General features: G+C 42.9%; 2 protein-coding genes across 3 annotated transcripts in view; both read right to left on the reverse strand.

Annotated features, from left to right (window-relative positions):
- Positions 1-962: 962 nt before the first annotated feature.
- LOC137614823 (cyclin-dependent kinase inhibitor 1C-like) lies at positions 963-18128 on the reverse strand. Its single transcript, XM_068344487.1, has 2 exons — positions 18092-18128; positions 963-1426 (listed from the first exon to the last, which is right to left on the reverse strand). The coding sequence occupies exons 1-2, from the start codon at positions 18126-18128 to the stop codon at positions 963-965; spliced, it is 501 nt and encodes a 166-aa protein (XP_068200588.1).
- The window catches only part of LOC137615261 (E3 ubiquitin-protein ligase RNF126-B-like), a 61331-nt gene continuing 57671 nt past the window's right edge, over positions 16214-19873 (reverse strand). The window contains exon 6 of one of the 2 annotated variants that reach the window (XM_068344986.1): positions 16214-19404. In XM_068344986.1, coding sequence (XP_068201087.1) covers positions 19242-19404 — 163 coding nt within the window. In that variant the 3' untranslated portion in view covers positions 16214-19241. The remainder of the gene's footprint in view (positions 19405-19873) is intronic. The other variant, XM_068344987.1, reaches the window with a different exon arrangement.

A 19873-nucleotide genomic window follows, 5' to 3' on the forward strand; every position in this document is an offset into this window, starting at 1 on the left:
ATATATAAATATATATATATATATATATATATACAGTATATATATGTATATGAATATAAATATGTATAAATATATATATATATATATATATATATTATATATATATATATATATAATTTATATAAATGCATATGTATGTGTGAATATAAATATATATATATATATATATATATGTATATATATATATATATATGTGTGTAGTGCATATATATATATATATATTCATTTATATATTATATATATATATATAAATATGTATATATATATACATATATATATACATATATATATATATATTACATATATATATATATATATATATATACACACATTGTAATATGCTTTCTTCAAGTTGATATAAAAATGACATTAAACTGCACTTTATCCACACATATATGCACACACAGAAATATATATATATATATATATATATACAGTATATATATATATATATATATATACATATATATATAAATATATATATATATATGTATGTATATATATATAAATATATATTACAGTATACATATGTATATGAATATATATATGTATATATGTATATATGTATACATATATATATATGCATATGCATATGTATGTGTGAATATATATATATATATATATATGCATATGCATATGTATGTGTGAATATATATATATATATATATATATAATGTGTGTGCGTGCGTGCGTGTGAGTGCATGTATATGTGAGTGTGTATGTGTGTAAATAGGTAAACATGAAGAGACACCAGAAATTTTCTTGTTACTCTGAGCGTCAGAATAATTGTTGAGTCACACTATTACAAATATTCTTGTCTCGTTTTCGTAAATCTTCGTGCTAAGTTAGGTTTATCAATCCAGCATCTAAGCTAATGAAATGATATTCAAAAATGTTTGCACAAATATAGTATCGTAAATTAGAAGCAAGCCTAGGTAATACTTATAGAAGGAGTGATCCCTTCAGGAAAAAGAAATATTAAGGATACCACAGTTTTTGGCATGGGGGCCAGGAAGAGGAGCAGCAGGAGCAGGAGCAAGAGCAGGAGCAGGAGTAGGAGGAGGAGGATGAGGATGAGGAGCAAGAGCAGGAGTAGGAGTTAGAGCAGTAGCAGGAGGAGGAGGAGGAGGAGGAGGAAGAGCAGGAGCAAGAACCAGACCAGGAGCAACATCAGGAGCATGAACAAGAGCTGGAGCAAGAGCAGGAGCAAAAGCCAGGACCGGAAACAGGACAGGATCAGGAGCAAGAACAGGAGTAGGAGCTGGAGCAGAAGCAGAAACAGAAGCAGGATCAAGAGCAGGAGCAAGAACAGGAGCAAAAGTTGGAGCAGGAGCAGGAACAAAAGCAGGATCAAGAGCAAGAGCAAGAGCTGGATCAAGATCAGGACCAGGATCAGTAGCAGGTCCAAGAACGGGAGCAGGAGGAGCTGGGTGGGTGGTTTGTGATTTGAGATGCAAGATGACAGAAGCCTTTTCTTACAAGGACTGGCAGTGTTAGGAAAGAACCAGTTACAACATAATCCGAATGCGGATACGATCTTGAATGGCGTGTGTTGTGGTACATGTGATGAAGTAATGAAGGTAAATTGGTACAAGTTTTGCTAAATGATATGTTCAAAGAGAAAGGGGGTCGAGTTGCGCAGTCAATTTCGCACGAAAAGACACCACCGGAATAATGGCAAAGAATGTTGATAAACGCAACGAAGATTAAGAAAATTTTACGACCTTTGAAAACAGTTCGTCTGAAAATGTTCCAAAGGCTGATAGTGGGTGAAATCCAAGATCATGAGAGACTTCTGTGCGAGGGTCTAGTTCAGTGATAACTGAGATGCTTGGTGAATGCAACTGAAATTTATTAAACAAGCGTTGACTTTATATATAACGACTTGCAAGCAAGTACGTCACAAAAATTCAAACATAATCGAACATGAGCTACTATGATAACAACAAGAAGTTGGTCTAATAACAGTGCAAGGTAGGGCGATTGATAAGATATGAAGGAAAAACCGATACAGTGTACGAGCGTGTATGAAACACATGCAGTACACTGAACACTTGGCTCCAGGTCAATGTAAACTGAACTCAAGAGCTGGAAAGGTGTGTAAACTTGGATGTAATGAATATGAAAATGAGTTATACAACAAATCATTGGGTGTAACACATAACTGGAATAAGTTAGATCTATCTAATGGGTACGTATACTTATCTTTATAAACCTCTACGTATAATACAGCCTGAATTTTGTAAGCTTGCTTTCATTACAGCTTTATAGTGTTTCAAGCCAAATGGCTTAGTCTCCCAATCTCTGTAAATATCAGAAAAAAAAACTTCATTCAAAGAACTTCGTTGCAAACTTTACTCCAAGTTAATTCATTTCTCTACAATTTGGTTCTCGGTGCGGGAATGCATAGTTTATTTTTTTTAGTGGGTTTAATATGCAAAATATGCAAGCTAAAGATACCTGCAGGTTTTATATTCATACACCTGTGATAATTAGGGTAAGCAATATGGTTGTAATATTTTTTTTTTTTTTTTTTCATTTTAAAAATTGTTTTAGATTGGATGATGATGTGTTGTATTTTATGTTCCATCACAAATTATTTCTAATGAGATTTCTTGTTTTAATAGCTACTTTCTATGCGAGAGAGAGAGAGAGAGAGAGAGAGAGAGAGAGAGAGAGAGAGTGTGTTGGTTACATGTTTGATTATGAGTGTGGCAGTTAAAGTATACATGGGCTTCTCTGTTCCCATTATAAAAGAGAGAGAGAGAGAGAGAGATGAGAGAGAGAGAGAGAGAGAGAACCTATGAGTATTCATATTTGAAAACCCTTATTCTAAGTCATATTTCAATATGATTATTCGACCGTCCTTGTGGCGTTGTCAACAATTCTCTGAATATCGTTATCAAAGTACCTGGAGAGAGAGAGAGAGAGAGAGAGAGAGAGAGAGAGAGAGGTTTGAGTAAATGTTTGATTATGAGTGTGTCAGTTAGAGTATATATAGCTTTGTGCCTGTTCGATTATGAGAGAGAGAGAGAGAGAGAGAGAGAGAGAGAGAGAGAGAGACCCTCTCCAAGTATATATAAAGGTCAACATGTAGTTCCTTGTATGGATGTATGCTCGCCTATAAACTGGTACTGTACATCATGTTTCTTCTTTGTAGAGAGTACAGGCATAGGCCTATCATTTAGCTGATTTGAAGTACTTCATGATGCTTCTTTGTACAGAATACAGGTGTAGGCCTATCATTTAGCTGATTTGAAGTACATCATGATGCTTCTTTGTACAGAATACAGATGCAAGCCTATCATTTAGTTGATTTGAAGTACGTCATAAAGCTTCTTGTATAGAATAAGCTACAGATGCAAGCCTATAATTGAGGTGATTTGAAGTACATCATCTTCTTCTTTGTACAGAGTACAGGCATAGGCCTATCATTTGGCTGATTTGAAGTACTTCATAATGCTTTTTTTTACAGAATACAGATGTAGGCCTATCATTTAGCTGATTTGAAGTACTTCATGATGCTTCTTTGTACAGAATACAGGTGTAGGCCTATCATTTAGCTGATTTGAAGTACATCATGGTTCTTCTTTGTACAGAATACAGGTGTAGGCCTATCATTTGGCTGAATTTGAAGTACTTCATAATGCTTCTTTTTACAGAATACAGGTGTAGGCCTATCATTTAGCTGATTTGAAGTACTTCATGATGCTTCTTTGTACAGAATACAGGTGTAGGCCTATCATTTGGCTGATTTGAAGTACATCATGGTTCTTCTTTGTACAGAATACAGGTGTAGGCCTATCATTTGGCTGATTTGAAGTACTTCCTAATGCTTCTTTTTTACAGAATACAGGTGTAGGCCTATCATTTGGCTGATTTGAAGTACTTCATAATGCTTCTTTTTACAGAATACAGGTGTAGGCCTATCATTTAGCTGATTGAAGTACTTCATGATGCTTCTTTGTACAGAATACAGGTGTAGGCCTATCATTTAGCTGATTTGAAGTACATCATGGTTCTTCTTTGTACAGAATACAGGTGTAGGCCTATCATTTGGCTGATTTGAAGTACTTCATAATGCTTCTTTTTACAGAATACAGGTGTAGGCCTATCATTTAGCTGATTTCAAGTACATCATGGTTCTTCTTTGTACAGAATACAGGTGTAGGCCTATCATTTGGCTGATTTGAAGTACATCATGGTTCTTCTTTGTACAGAATACAGGCGTAGGCCTATCATTTGGGCTGATTTGAAGTACTTCATAATGCTTCTTTTTACAGAATACAGGTGTAGGCCTATCATTAGCTGATTTGAAGTACATCATGGTTCTTCTTTGTACAGAATACAGGTGTAGGCCTATCATTTGGCTGATTTGAAGTACATCATGGTTCTTCTTTGTACAGAAATACAGGCGTAGGCCTATCATTTGGCTGATTTGAAGTACTTCATAATGCTTCTTTTTACAGAATACAGGTGTAGGCCTATCATTTGGCTGATTTGAAGTACATCATGGTTCTTCTTTGTACAGAATACAGGTGTAGGCCTATCATTTGGCTGATTTGAAGTACATCATGGTTCTTCTTTGTACAGAATACAGGCGTAGGCCTATCATTTGGCTGATTTGAAGTACTTCATAATGCTTCTTTTTACAGAATACAGGTGTAGGCCTATCATTTAGCTGATTTGAAGTACATCATGGTTCTTCTTTGTACAGAATACAGGTGTAGGCCTATCATTTGGCTGATTTGAAGTACATCATGGTTCTTCTTTGTACAGAATACAGGCGTAGGCCTATCATTTGGCTGATTTGAAGTACTTCATAATGCTTCTTTTTACAGAATACAGGTGTAGGCCTATCATTTAGCTGATTTGAAGTACATCATGGTTCTTCTTTGTACAGAATACAGGTGTAGGCCTATCATTTGGCTGATTTGAAGTACATCATGGTTCTTCTTTGTACAGAATACAGGCGTAGGCCTATCATTTGGCTGATTTGAAGTACTTCATAATGCTTCTTTTTACAGAATACAGGTGTAGGCCTATCATTTGGCTGATTTGAAGTACATCATGATGCTTCTTTGTACAGAAGGTCAACATGTAGTTCCTTGAATGGATGTATGCTCGCCTATAAAGTACTTCATGATGCTTCTTTGTACAGAATACAGGTGTAGGCCTATCATTTAGCTGATTTCAAGTACATCATGGTTCTTCTTTGTACAGAATACAGGTGTAGGCCTATCATTTGGCTGATTTTAAGTACATCATGGTTCTTCTTTGTACAGAATACAGGCGTAGGCCTATCATTTGGCTGATTTGAAGTACTTCATAATGCTTCTTTTTACAGAATACAGGTGTAGGCCTATCATTTGGCTGATTTGAAGTACTTCATAATGCTTCTTTTTACAGAATACAGGTGTAGGCCTATCATTTAGCTGATTTGAAGTACTTCATGATGCTTCTTTGTACAGAATACAGGTGTAGGCCTATCATTTGGCTGATTTGAAGTACATCATGATGCTTCTTTGTACAGAATACAGGTGTAGGCCTATCATTTGGCTGATTTGAAGTACATCATGATGCTTCTTTGTATAGAATAGGCTACAGATGCAAGCCTATAATTGAGGTGATTTGAAGTATATCCATTTTGCATATGACAGTTAGTTTAGTACTACAAGCCCAAACTGCCGTTCTTAAAGGGTAAAGTAAATAACAATATACTGAATTCCAATTTGAGAGAAAAAAGATTCCTTTCCTTTTAACAATAGCTTCAGCTGTTAGTAGTAAACTCGAAACATCATCATACGATAATTGATCATGCTTCAGATTATCATCAGACAATTCTTAACCGGCTATTTCATTACCAGCGAATTTGATTTATACACAATATCTCTTGGGATATTTGCTCCAGAGGTTAGAACTCTGTGATACCTCTAAGGTAAAATTTTCTGGTATATCACTCGTAGAAATATCCCAAGTAGAAAGCTGCCATAGAAGAACTTCCATCAGGACGACAAGACTATCTCACTCAAAGATAGGTTTTTTCTATTTCAAAATCCGTTTTTCATCTTGATGACCTTTCCTCACTCTTACCTTAATAGATTGAATTTTATTCAATATATTACCCAGACACACAGTACAAAAGATAAATTTTCCCAGTACTATAAAATAAACAGGAATTCTCAATCTAAAATTCGTATTACCATACCTAACTCTGTATATAAGTAGAAAATTATAGATGGCACAACTTTAATAAAAGTCCCATCTGCAAGTCAAATATCAGCATAGGGTAAACCAGCTATCATTTCTTTGTCACCGAATACTAAGAAATTTTTTTTCTTTACTTTTTTTTTTTGAGTGAGGTTTACACGGTCGAATGATTCGTCGAACCTGCTTGTCAAACGGTTTGAAGAGGTTGAGTCAGCCACAAGTGCTTAAAGCGGGATTTCATAATTCACAAATTAACTATAAAAACTATAATTAAAAAAAAAAGATAGGAAATAAGATAGAATAGAGTGCCCGAGTGTAAACTTGTTCAAGAATAAGTTAGACAAGATCATAAAAAACTCTCTAAATGTTTAAACTAATTCGCTCTGTCAAAGAGCAAATGGAGTCACCAAGGATTGACTAAAAAATCTTTGAGACATTCAAAACCCTTTTAACTAACTACCTTCTCTTCTTGTTTTGTTAAAGTTTTTATAGTTTACATTGAAAATATTTATTTGAATGTTGTTACTATTCTTCAAAATATTTAATTTTTCCTTGCTTCCTTTCCTCACTGGGCTATTTCCCTGTTGGGGTCCCTGGGCTTCTAGCATACTGCTTTTCCAACTATGGTTGTAGCTTAGCATTTAATAATAATAATAATAATAATAATAATAATAATAATAATAATAATAATAATAATAACTCTTCAAAATTAACCGAATGTGTTGAAAATTTTATGCAAAGACTTTCGGGAGACTCTAGCGATGTGTTCTTTGTCTTAATAAAGTAATTCTATTGTAAAATCTATTCAACTTTATGAATAAAGACAAATTAATTCCCTTGTTATTCCAGACGGAAGTGGTTCCATCTGGGAGAGAGAGAGAGAGAGAGAGAGAGAGAGAGAGAGAGAGAGAGGAGAGAGAGAGAGAGACTTGTCAGACTTTAACATGTTTATGAATGAGTCTAGACAAAACCTAACATTAAAGGGCTGAAGGCAAAAAGTCGGATGTAAGGTGACTAAAGAAAATTAATCACTGCATATTTTGTAGCCAAACCTCATGAAAAATCATATCTGATAATAGGAACAAAATATGAATTATTGCATGATTACAAGGACCAACAATATATGGTAATACATAGAATTGTTTCAAAAGTAAAGCATTCATTCATGGTGACAGCTTACAACACGATTTGAGACGTTAACTTGTGATAAAGGCAGTGGCATATAGCAAGAACTCTCAAATTAAAGATAATTTGTCAATTAGATGCATACAGACTTATGCAGGTTTCCAACTTCAGGTCTTACTGAAATATGACAAATTCGAAGATAATTTGTATTTTTCCTAACCATACAAACCTTAGCTATTTACATTGGGTTTACCTTTTAGCGCAGCTGAAATGACGAGCCAATAGTTTTAACGAGGGTTAATTACCCCCGCGCTAGTTAGCGGGGGGTAGGGGAAGGGTAGCTTGCTACCCCTCCCCCCCCCCCCCACACACCGGTGACTTGCTTCACTTCACTTAGAGGTAGGACTTGACTTGGGGGTCTGGGATGGCGGGCACATATGTGAAAATACCTAAGGTTTGTATGGTTAGGAAAAATACAAATTATCTTCGAATTTGTCATTTGTTCCGTAACCGAAATACAAACCACGCTATTTACATTGGGTGACTTAACCCTTAGGAAGGGTGGAAAGTCCCCAGCCTTACTGACTTCCGCTTGCCCGGGGGCTCGATCCCTCAGTGAGCAGCACTAGAGAAAGGGAGCCCCTGTACCTCACAAGTTCCTAACATCGCTAGGAACGAGTGGCCTACATAAGCAGTGTGTGGAGGAGTGTGTGACTCGTCCTATGAAGTTGACCTTGAGACCTTCAGATAGGAATTCTAGGATAGGACGTTCCCAATACCACCTCGTCAGGGTATGGGAGACGCAACAGTATTAAGCTTAATACTAGGAGCACAAAGAAGCATGGGTTACTTGCAGAGGTCGAGGTCAGCTATGCGAGGACCAGGATGCTGCTTCCCCAAGAGAGGGGAGAATGAAGAGAGAAGTAAGGGTCAGACATACTCTTTCATTCACGCAGACTCAGGCCGGGTAACAACGCCCTCAACCTACTGCTACTTGTCCAAAAAGGAGCCTGAGGTTAGACCAGCTGTTTTGCAGCCACCACAGGGCCGATAGAAAACGTATCGAGGCTCCTGTGGGTCACGTCTTGCAGGTAGTGGGCTGTGAAGGTCGTTTGACACTTCCAGACCCCAGCTTGAAGTACCTGCGTCACAGAGAAGTTTCTCTTGAAGGCCAGGGATGTAGCAATACCCCTGACATCGTGGGCCCGAGAGCGACGTGACGGAGGAGGGTCAGGATTCAAGGCATGGTGGATAACCCTTCGAATCCAAGCTGAGATGGTGTTCCTGGTGACCCTCCTCTTAGTCCTGCCTGTGCTCACAAACAAAGCTCGCACTTGAGGACGGACTGCAGCCGTTCTCTTCAAGTAGTGCCTCAGACACCTCACTGGACATAGTAGCAGCTGGTCTGGGTCGCTTGTTACAGAACGGAGACTCGGGATCCTAAAAGAGTCGAACCGAGGATCCGACACTCCAGGATTCTGAGTCTTGGCAACAAACTCAGGGACGAACCTGAACGTTACCTCCCCCCATCCCCTTGAATGGGCGATGTCGTACGAGAGACCATGAAGTTCACTAACCCGCTTGGCTGAAGCCAAAGCGAGTAGGAAAGCCGTCTTCCAAGACAGGTGGCGATCGGAGGCCTGGCGTAATGGCTCGAAGGGAGGTCTCTTAAGAGACCTGAGGACTCGAACCACGTTCCAAGGAGGAGGTCTCACTTCCGACTGGGGGCAGGTAAGCTCATAGCTACGTATGAGTAGAGAGAGTTCTAGCGATGAAGAAATATCCACGCCCTTCAGTCTGAAGGCCAAGCTTAAGGCTGAGCGATAGCCTTTCACTGCCGAGACAGAAAGGCGCATTTCTTCCCGCAGATAAACGAGGAAGTCCGCTATTGCTGGAATAGTGGCATCGAGTGGAGAGATACCCCTTCCACGACACCAACCACAAAAGACTCTCCACTTTGCTTGGTAGACTCGCTCAGAGGACCTTCGCAGGTGCCGAGACATTCTCTCCGCAACCTGTTGCGAAAAGCCTCTCTCCGCGAGGAGACGCAGGATGGTCTCCAGGCGTGAAGCCGAAGCGAGGCTACGGCCCTGTGAGGGACGCCGGAGTGGGGTTGTCTGAGAAGCTCGTGTCGTGGAGGAAGCTCCCACGGGAGCTTCGTCAGGAGCTGCAGAAGGTCCGGAAACCATTCCGCGTGATGCCATAGCGGAGCTACCAGAGTCATCGAACAGTTGACCGATAGTCTGGTCCTGTTGAGCACCCTTCTCATCAGACAGAACGGTGGGAAGGCGTACACGTCGATGTTGTCCCACCGTTGCTGGAAAGCATCTTGCCAGAGTGCCTTGGGGTCCGGGACTGGGGAGCAGTAGAGGGGCAGCTTGAAGTTCAAAGCTGTCGCGAACAAGTCCACAGTCGGGGAACCCCACAAAGTCAGGACTTTGTTGGCTATCTGAGGATCCAAATACCACTTGGTACTCACTATCTGCGAGGCCCTGCTCAGACTGTCGGCGAGCACATTCCTCTTGCCAGGAATGAAGCGAGCTGATAGTGTTATCGAGTGGGTTTCGGTCCACCTCAGAGTCTCTACTGCAAGATGGGATAGCTGCTGAGAAAAAGTGCCTCCCTGCTTGTTGATATAAGCCACTACCGTGGTGTTGTCGCTCATCACCACCACGGAGTGACCCGCCAGGGACCGTTGGAACTGCTGAAGAGCCAGAAAGACGGCCTTCAATTCTAGCAGGTTGATGTGTAGGCACTTTTCTAATTCTGACCAAAGGCCTGAGGCCCTCTGGTTCAGAATGTGCGCCCCCCACCCTTCTTTTGACGCGTCCGAAAACAGAGTCAATTCCGGGGGGAGGACGAGAAGACTCACTCCCTTCCGCAGGTTCTCGTCGACCAGCCACCACCGCAAGTCCGTCTGTTCTAGAGACCCCATTGGGATCAGAATGTCCGGGGAATCGGATCCTTGATTCCACCGGGACTTGAGCCGCCATTGAAGGGATCTCATCCTGAGGCGGCTGTTTGGAACCAGACGAGCCAGGGAGGATAGGTGACCTAAGAGACGCAACCACGATTGGGCGGAAAGTTCTTCTCGCCTGAGGAAGGGTTCCGCCACCCTCCTCAGTCTTGCTATCCGGTTGTCCGATGGAAAGGCTTTGTGGAGATTGGTGTCTGTTAGCATGCCTAGATAAACCAGTCGTTGAGACGGCTGCAGAGAGGACTTCTCGAGGTTTACCACGATCCCCAGATCCTGGCAACGATCCAGAAGCCTGTCTCGGTGCCGAAGAAGGGTCGACTCCGAGTCTGCTAGGATCAGCCAATCGTCCAGATAACGAAGGAGACGAATGCCGTTCCTGTGTGCCCAAGATGAAATCAGGGTAAACACACTGGTGAACACCTGAGGAGCTGTGGAGAGACCGAAACACAGCACCTTGAACTGGTAGATCTTGTCGTCTAGGCAAAATCTCAGGTACTTCCTGGAAGACGGATGGATTGGGATCTGGAAGTACGCGTCCTTTAGATCCAGTGTGCACATGAAGTCTTGTGGTCTCACCGCAAGTCTGACCGTGTCTGCTGTCTCCATGCTGAACCGGGTTTGCTTGACAAACCCGTTCAGAGCCGAGAGGTCGATGACGGGTCTCCAACCTCCAGTAGCCTTCTTTACAAGAAAGAGTCGACTGAAGAAGCCTGGGGAGCCGTCGACGACCTCCTGGAAAGCACCCTTCTCGAGCATGGTCTCGACTTCGGCCTGAAGGGCCAGCCCCTTTGCCGATCCCGTGGCATAGGAGCTCAACGACACTGGATTCACTGTCAGGGGAGGTTGAGATGTTGTGAACGGGACGCGATAGCCTTGGCCGATCACTGAGACCGTCCAAGCATCGGCCCCGTGTTGCTGCCACCTGCAGACGCAACGCTGAAGGCATCCCCCCACAGGTGGACACGCAGGGGAACTGCCACCCCTAGGGCTTGCGGCCGCGGCCGCCACCCCTAGGAGTCTTGCCTCCCCTGGAGGACTTACTGCCCCTCTTGACCTTGGCTGGAAAGGGCTGGGGGCTTAGACACCACCTTCTTAACTGCCGGTGCCTGCTTTGGAGCCTTACGAGGCTGTTGCTGCTGTTGTGGCGGGGCTGGAGGGTTATAGGGCCGAGTTGTAAGGGCCCTATGGAGGAGGGAGTCCGTGCTGGATTTCCTCCACCTCTCAGCCGTTCGCTCCATGTCTTGAGGCTCAAACAGGTTCTCCCCCAGAAGGGAAACATGTCGGAGCCTACACACATCCACGGCGGGGACCTTCGGATGGAATCTCTCGGACACAGCATCGCGACGCTTCAACACCGAGTTGGCCCACAGGGTGGTAACCTGGTGCGAGAAAAACTCGATGGAGCGGGTGCCCGAGAGCAAGAAGGTCTCCAGGGCCTTCCTATTGGTCTCCTTGGACAAGTCCTCCAATCGCAATAGGATGCCCAGAGATCCTAGCCAAAAGTCCAGCCACGAAGTGGCCTGCATGGCACACTTAGCGACCTTCTCGTGGCTAAGATCTCTGACGCCGAGAACAACACCTGCCGGGCAGAGAGCTTCTCAAGGGGAACTCCCTTCGCCAGCTCCTCCACAGAGTGATGGAGAGGAAGAGCGAGGTTGGGCTCACCCAGAATCTCGAAATACCTCCTCTGCTGAAGACGAGGAGGAGGGATGAGCTTGTTCCCGGCAGTGGAACGACTGGAGGAGGCAAGAAGCGCGAGCTGAGCGTTGGCCCTAGCTCTGGCACTCTTCAGACCCCGAGACCAGGGCAGAGCCGCACTGGACTTCGGGGCCTTCCGAACGTCAAACACTTCATCCAAAATCGTCTTTGCCTTCACGGGGGGCGATGACTGGATCCATAAGCCCGTTAAGTTGCCTTATCAGGCTTAGGACTTGCCAGAAGGCATGTTCGGATTCCTGCTGTTCTCCTCCCTGCGGGCTGGCAGCTAAGTCTCCTGCCCCAGGGATCTCTTCCTGGGGTGAAACGTGGACATTCCCCCGGGTAGTCGTGGGTTCCTGGCGAATCCTTGAAGAGGATTTCGGGACGGTCTTGGAGTCCTTGGATTCCCTCCTGGGAGGGATACAGGATCCCAACAAAGAGATTCGAGGGGCCCCTTCCTCACGAGATGATTCTCCTCCATGAAGCGAAGTCTCCCCCCTTGGTGCCGAGGGGAAGACTACCGCCCCACTGCACTCACCTGAGGACGGAAAGGCCTCGTCCACGGGAGAAGGAGAAAGCACTCGAGCAGGAGAAGGGGCCTTCGCGACCGACCTCTTGGGAACCAACTTCGCCCTGGGGGAAGTCACCACGAAGTCGACTCCTCTCTTTCTCTTCAGCGTAGGAGAGACAGCCGTTGGTTTGTTACCCTGGTCAGCGAGTGCTGGTTTCATAACCCTCACGCCAGAGGACCAAACCAAGTCTGTTGCTCCAAGGACACAGAGTCCGAAATCCTCGCTAAAGGGAAAGGGATCGGGCGATCCTTCGGAGTGGACACCACAGTACCTGCCTGAAAAGAAGGTGGGGAAGAATAATGTACTAACCTCTCCTCAGTAGTATCCTTGTCCTGCACTACCAACCTGTGTTTGGGTGGAGGCGATCCCGAGCGTTGTCTAGGAACACGCGTTCCTACTGCTACCACCGGCTGCGGAATTCGCTGCGAACGATGGTCGCGCGAGGGCAAATGGTCGCGCGGGCGAACGATTGCGCGGGCGCGGAGGCGAGCGGTCGCGCGGGCGAGCGGTCGCGCAGGCGAGAGGGCGCGAGGGTGGGCAGGTGAATGAGCGCGTGTCCGAGGCGGCGAACGCAAGCGATGGCGAGGAAACGCGCTGCCGCGTGGGTGAGGAAGACCGCTGGCGATGTGGATCAACAGGCGATCGGTGATGAGCTGGTGAGCGCTGACGCGCAGGTAGGCGATGGCGCGTTGTGGCATGGTGACGTGTTGGCGAGCGATAGCGAGCAGCATGTGCCGGTGAGCGATCGCGCGATGGCGAGCTAGTAGCTGGCGAACCATGTCCCTTCAGAACCTCCGGCTGACGAAGCGTTGGAGAACATTGGCGCGCAGGCTGTAACACATGCGGGCGGTCCGGAGATCGCCGAGAAACAGGTGATCGCTGACGCGTAGAACGCTGGTGAATAGGCGATACCAAAATCGCCTGTGCGCGCTGACGAGCAGGTGAACGCTGGCGAGCAGGCGATCGTTGACGCGTGGGAGAACTCTGGCGAATAGGCGATACTAAAATTGCCTGTGCGCGTGGCGAGCAGGTGATCGCTGGCGCGTAGGTGATCGCTGGCGAGCAGGAGGTCGACGCGTGAGATCCTGTGAAGGGACAGGTGGCGCGGCGCGTTCACGAGCAGGAACAGGAAGATCGCTGGCGCGTTGGCGAACATGTGCTTTTGACACACGCGCTGAACGATGTTGCGTAGCCACAGGATCAGAAGACTGATGGCGCGCAGGGAGCTCAGCAGGAACTGTAGGATGGTCAGAGACCGCAGGGCGATGATCCTCAAATGAGCGCTAACGCTCAGAAGAGAGCTGACGAGCAGGAGAGCGCTGGCGAGGAGGGGGAACATCAGGTGAGCTCCGACGAGCAGGAGTGTCTTGACGAGCAGGAGAGCGCTGACGATCAGGAGAGCGCTGACGAGCAGGAGAGCGCTTGTGCGCTAGCACTGCTCGTGGAAGGGAAGAATCCCTTTGCCCCCGAAGGGACCGTTGCCCGTCGGGTGACGAGTTCTCCAGAAGGTGAAGATCTGGCAGGAGTTGGTGAATGGTCTGCAGAGAGGTCCAAGGGAGACGGAGCTGTAGGTTGAGGCTGACGAGGAGAGTCCCCTTCGGAGGAAGATCCAAACAGGCACCTCTTTAACCCCTTGTAAGGGGAAGGGAGGCCCTTGCGACGTAGCGGACGGTGAGCCTTACGGCGGAGGCGGCCTCGGGGAAGATCATCGGGACCATCAGTCCTCGAAGGGGAGTCTCAGTCAAAGCACTTCCCTTAGAAGGAAGCTGAGCAGCAGCAGAGACCGAAGGACTCACTTCCCCCTTCGAAGGATGTACGGAAGGGGGAGGAGAGCCCTCAGCACCAACATCCTCAACAGCACCTGCGGAGGATTGCCCAGCCACATCGGAGGCCTCTGCCACCACGACGTCAACGATAGACAGAGGGTCTACCTCTGCCACCGCCGGCGACTGCTTAACAGCAGCCCCCAACGAGACAAGGTCAATAAAGGCGACCCTGGAGGGCAAGCCCTTAAGCCCCAAGGAAGCCCAAATCTGTAAGAGATCATCATTAGACAAGGAGTTATCAATGGCCTCCCCCGGAGGAGGAGGGGGAACCGCCTCGCTATGGGAGGCGACGCCCTCTCCCCCACCCAAGGTCGGGAAACAGAACTAGGGCCTGCGCTACCACTCGGACGACTCTCCTTAGGAGCCGGACGAGGGGGAGCTTCGGAGGAGGTTTGGGCGGCGAAAGAAGAATCCCGAGAACCTTCCTCCTTCAAGGCAACCCCCGAAGGAGAACGGTCTCTCTTGGACTTCTTACGCCGGCGGCCAAACCTCTCCCACTGGGAGGCAGACCACTCCCTACACTCACAACACATGTTCTCCTGGTCACACCGTCGGCCCCGACACTGAGGGCAAAGGGTGTGAGGGTCCGTATCTAAGGCCGACATAAGGGTCCCACAAGGGCGGCCGGCTACACCAGGGCACGTACGCATTGTAATATAATAATATAATAATATAATAATGAAAGTCAACTTCAAACCAACACACAAGCTGTAGAAAAGAAAAAGCAAAAAGAAAGATTAAAGGCTGTCAACGAGGACGATGAACAGACACGTCTGTTCACCGCCGAGCCAAAAGTGAAAGTGAAGCAAGTCACAGGTGTGTGGGGGGGAGGGGTAGCAAGCTACCCTTCCCCTACCCCCCGCTAACTAGCGCGGGGGTAATTAACCCTCGTTAAAACTATTGGCTCGTCATTTCAGCTGTGCTAAAAGGTAAACCCAATGTAAATAGCGTGGTTTGTATTTCGGTTACGGAACAAGTAGAAATTCAGACTGTGATAGCCATTTTCTGAGGGGACCACCATCAAGAGGCTGTTTTGAAAAAGGTTATGAAAATTAATTCAAGTACAGTATTGAGACCACAGCAAAGGTGAAGTAAAGAAATTACTAGATAGTTTAATAAGAACACAGGTAAAAGACCTCCTCATCACAGGACTGGTCCGAAGAGTTTGTCTTCCATAAAAACAAAATTGCCTTTACTGAACTATAGTATGTACGTTTATATGAAAATTGAACAAAAATATCATTTGATAAAGTTAATCCAGCCAAAATTTCAAACCAATTTATCTATACACATTTGACATTTTAGATTAACTGAAGTTTGGGAATTTCTTTAAATATATAAATCAAATAATGACCCGCTTTCTGTGCACTGTTCATTAAATATTTGTATGTATGATCAACTCAAGGCAAGATTAAATCACCTCAAGAATGCTTGATTTAATTTTAAATTCATTATTCAATACAGTATTCTGGTATTTATTAATGATTGGGGGTTTTGAGATTTTAAGCATTCAATGAAAATAACATCGGCAGTTCATCGTTTTTTAATCGTTGCAGCTGTCCGTTTTATAAGAATTTTTATTTCCTTTTGTACATACTTGCTGGGATCCAGCACACTTCATCACTTACACCATCCTTCCTGTGTGCAAAATCAACTTCATTTGTTGTAACATATAAATCTCACAAAAATGCAATTGAAGCTTAATTATAGAACTTGTCACTGAAAAATAGAAATATCTCATGAAATGTGTTTTACCATTTTCATTCTAATAACTAACGATAAAATCAAAAAGAAGACTAATCTAATCAAAGTTAAATGATTTTCAACTTTATTTGAAGAGAAGTATGGTACAATCAATCCACTGGCAAACCACATGGCTGTGGACAAATGTAAAAACACATTTGATACCAGGCGGAGAACTGAAAACAATATCTGAGTTTTGTACATGTATTAGAGAGGTCAAACTAAAGACAATCTTCCTTTAAAAAAATCATCCTATTTACACGCTGTTTTAAGAAAATGGAAATATTTCTTATTCTCCCTTGATGTGCATCATTTCAGAGTACTGACAACATGCTTCCATGTTTTCTGAGTATGGATTATAAAGGGTCGCCGGCCGAAAATTTAATATACTAAACTCTTGTACTGTTTACGATTTGCGTAAACCACTTTCAGTGATATTAAATACATTAAGGCCAGTATACTAAAGTTTTCGTCACATCTAACAACTTGTAAATAAACCTTTTCACATTTACAAATACCTACAATCATATCTATATGCATAATACAATTTGTTTTTTTTTTTCTGGAATACAGTGCTTGAAGAAAATATACAGCTGAAGATTAAAATTTTCTAACATATTTTTTAAACAGGCACATTGAGAGAGAGAGAGAGAGAGAGAGAGAGAGAGAGAGAGAGAGAGAGAGAGAGAGAGAGAGAGAGAGAGAGAGAGAAAAGCAAAACTAAAACAGCCCCCTTCATTAATTAACAAAAACAATGAGTTGCCCTTGTCCCATACACATTCGAAAGTAAGTAAACCAAGTCTTCCATCTGGAGCAAATAAAAAATAAAAATGAATTGCAAAAGTGAGTGTGCCTTTTTTTCTTTGCCAGAGTTGATCTGAGTGAAATGGCAAAGCCAAACCTATACATTGATGAAACTGTGAAAACAAATAACCTTTGAGTGGGTGATCTCTTAGGGTGAATCTGCAAAAAATTGTGGAGGTTTGCAACACACAAACTGGTAATACACCTCCTCTTAGGGTACACCTTTTTATAAACTATCAAGTCTTACGATATAAAAATTAGGGTGGACAAAAGGACACATTAAAGTAAAAACTTTTGCCAATCCTTTTTCTAAACTTTGAACCATAAATGCTGCTTAGTCCTTACTTCTCTCCACCCACAGAAACACACACAAATAAAAAAATAAATGAAACATTAACAACTTAAAAAAGCACTACCACACTAGTACATTTGAGCACGAACACAAAACATGCAGCATAATTCTGTGAACAGAATTAAAAGGTATTAGCCCTTTAGAAGCTCAAAAGAATATTACTGTTGATATTGTCAAGGGTATAATCTAATTTTTGGGGTGGGCCAAACGGAGTTCTTATAAAATAATTAGATTAATTAATACATTATAACATTAAAAATGCAAATATTGGATAAATTAAAAAAGATCAAGATCCTGACATATTTTCCCTAATAAAATTACTTCAAAGACTTGACATTTGCTGTTGTTCAAGCATCAAAACATGTCTCGACTACAATATCAGTCATACTCCCCAATCAATACTTGGAAACCAACCACATAACTAAACAATATTGGCAAAAATGTTCTCTGCTCCCAACAAGCTCCCTAATATTGTTGCCAAGGCTTAATATTTTTTCCTCCTATGCTCACCTAATAGCAAAATAAAAAAGCAAAACATTTCCTTATGCAGTTGCATTTTATGTGGCTACCCAATAGCTGCATGCTGCCACGGAATACTTTGCATACTTGAGTATAATTGCGATTATGTTTGTTTGAGATATGCAAAATGTAAGCAATTTCAATCTACATTCGGTTCGTGACTGGCCATTGAGGCGGATCCCTAAAAAAGGAAGGATAGCGACGTTCTGTCCACTAATAAACACCAACATCAAGACAACGAAAAAATAATTAAAACTATACTTACAAAGAGTAATAACTCCTAAATTCTCATAATGGCACATGTTCTTGAATAATAGGAATAAAATAACATTTCAAAGTTAATAAGCAAAGAAAAATACATGGGGACTTTGAAATAAAAAGTACATTTTCACTTCCAGTAAAGACATAAATATCTCATCCATAGTTGAAGAAAAACCACTGAAGAAGAACATTGGTAATATCCGAATGGCAAACTTTAACGGATACCACTATTTCATTAACAAAATAAACATCTTCCTTAACAAGGTATAGCTTTGGTATTGTCCATTTCCCTCCATGTACCTCCCAAGCATCACATCTCATACTCTCAAGAATAAGAACAAAGGTCTGTGGAAAAGATACGCTATTTCTTAAAACTATATTTCTGAAGTGATGTTCATAATTACCAACTAAATCCAGTTTCTGAACGATACTACTTAATTACTACAAACAAATTCTCCCAAGGCCGACCCTGTTTGTTAACTGACAAAATAAAACGTACCACCTTTCTTAAAATTGATACCCAGAACTCCTCACAACCAACAATATTGATGGGGATGACTTTTGTCACAGAACTCAACTGTAACAAGAACCACATAGTGAAAGATGAGGTCCACCGGGAGAGATGCAGATTAGAGCTTGAAAGATATAAAAACACTGGTTATGGTTTTTCATGGTAATAAATAGGAGTGTAAAAATGTGGCAGTTACTGAACGTAAGATATGATTGCAAACTTAAATCTTATAAGGAAAAAAAAAAATGTCTCCAAAAAATGAAGTTTCATGGAAACTCAAAATTCCTTTTGATCACTACAGTGCCACCCACTTTTAAACATTGGGTTCCTCAGTTAATACATGTCCATCACATCTCTTTCTTTTCTAAAATTTAATAAAATATAACAAAAAGGTAAAGAACTCAACAATTCATTTTCTAATGCTGAAAGGCATTCTTGAAAGCCGACAAGTCCTTTAAAACTATGACGTGCCATTTTCGAAAAGTTGACACGTCATGTAAAAGTGCTGACAAGTCAATTTCGAATGTTAACACATCATCCTTTCTCAACATAGTTTCCGAATGTTTGCACATCACTGTAAAGTTGAGCAAGTAATGGTGGTGCTACAGTGACACAGAACTAAACATGAAATTGTCTTTATGTATCAATCAAGTTCATCTTCAAACATTACTCTGGATGAAGAAGATCTAGAAGATGAACTGCTTCTGTTCGTGGCACTGGAGGATGGATGCGTGCCACCGCTGCTGCTGCTGCTGCCGCTGTTAAGTACAGAAGCTGTGCTTTGTCCACCTTGCCTTCTTGCAGATCTAAGAAGTGAGAATAAAAATGGTCAACTCTCTTTAACAGACAGTCATTCTCGATTAACATTAACTCTCATAAGGCTCGCCTGGAAGGTTGTTCATAATAAACATTAATATCTTCAATAAAATACATTAGGTCTTGTTAAATATTTCAAAACTGAATCATAGAGAAAGCTTAGTAAAATTTACATTTTTAGAATTCATGCATCTAAAGAAATATATATTCATTATCAAAATACATCGAGTTAGTTTTGATTTCATTTACACAAAACTGCATGGTCTCTTGATTTCTGGTAAAACTCCTGCATAGCCAAGCTTGTTAAATATAAGGAACACATTCAATGGAGGTACCCTCAATTACCTACGAAGCAATACTTCAATTAATTACATGGTAAGGTTCCAAATACCAGGTAGTTAGCCTTAAGCAACAGTTGGTGTTATTTGAAATTTAGGGCAGCCAAAAACTGTTAATGAC

This window comes from Palaemon carinicauda, chromosome 21, assembly GCF_036898095.1.
Source record: "Palaemon carinicauda isolate YSFRI2023 chromosome 21, ASM3689809v2, whole genome shotgun sequence".
Classification (NCBI taxonomy): Eukaryota; Metazoa; Arthropoda; class Malacostraca; order Decapoda; family Palaemonidae; genus Palaemon; species Palaemon carinicauda.

Excerpts from the sequence above, each read along its gene's own strand:
- LOC137614823 (XM_068344487.1), bottom strand. The coding sequence starts at position 18,128 with ATGTGCCATTATGAGAATTTAGGAGTTATTACTCTTT. Across the intron at positions 1,427-18,091 it reads TTTAGGAGTTATTACTCTTT|CTCCTCCTGCTCCCGTTCTT; the intron begins GTAAGTATAGTT and ends CCACCCACCCAG.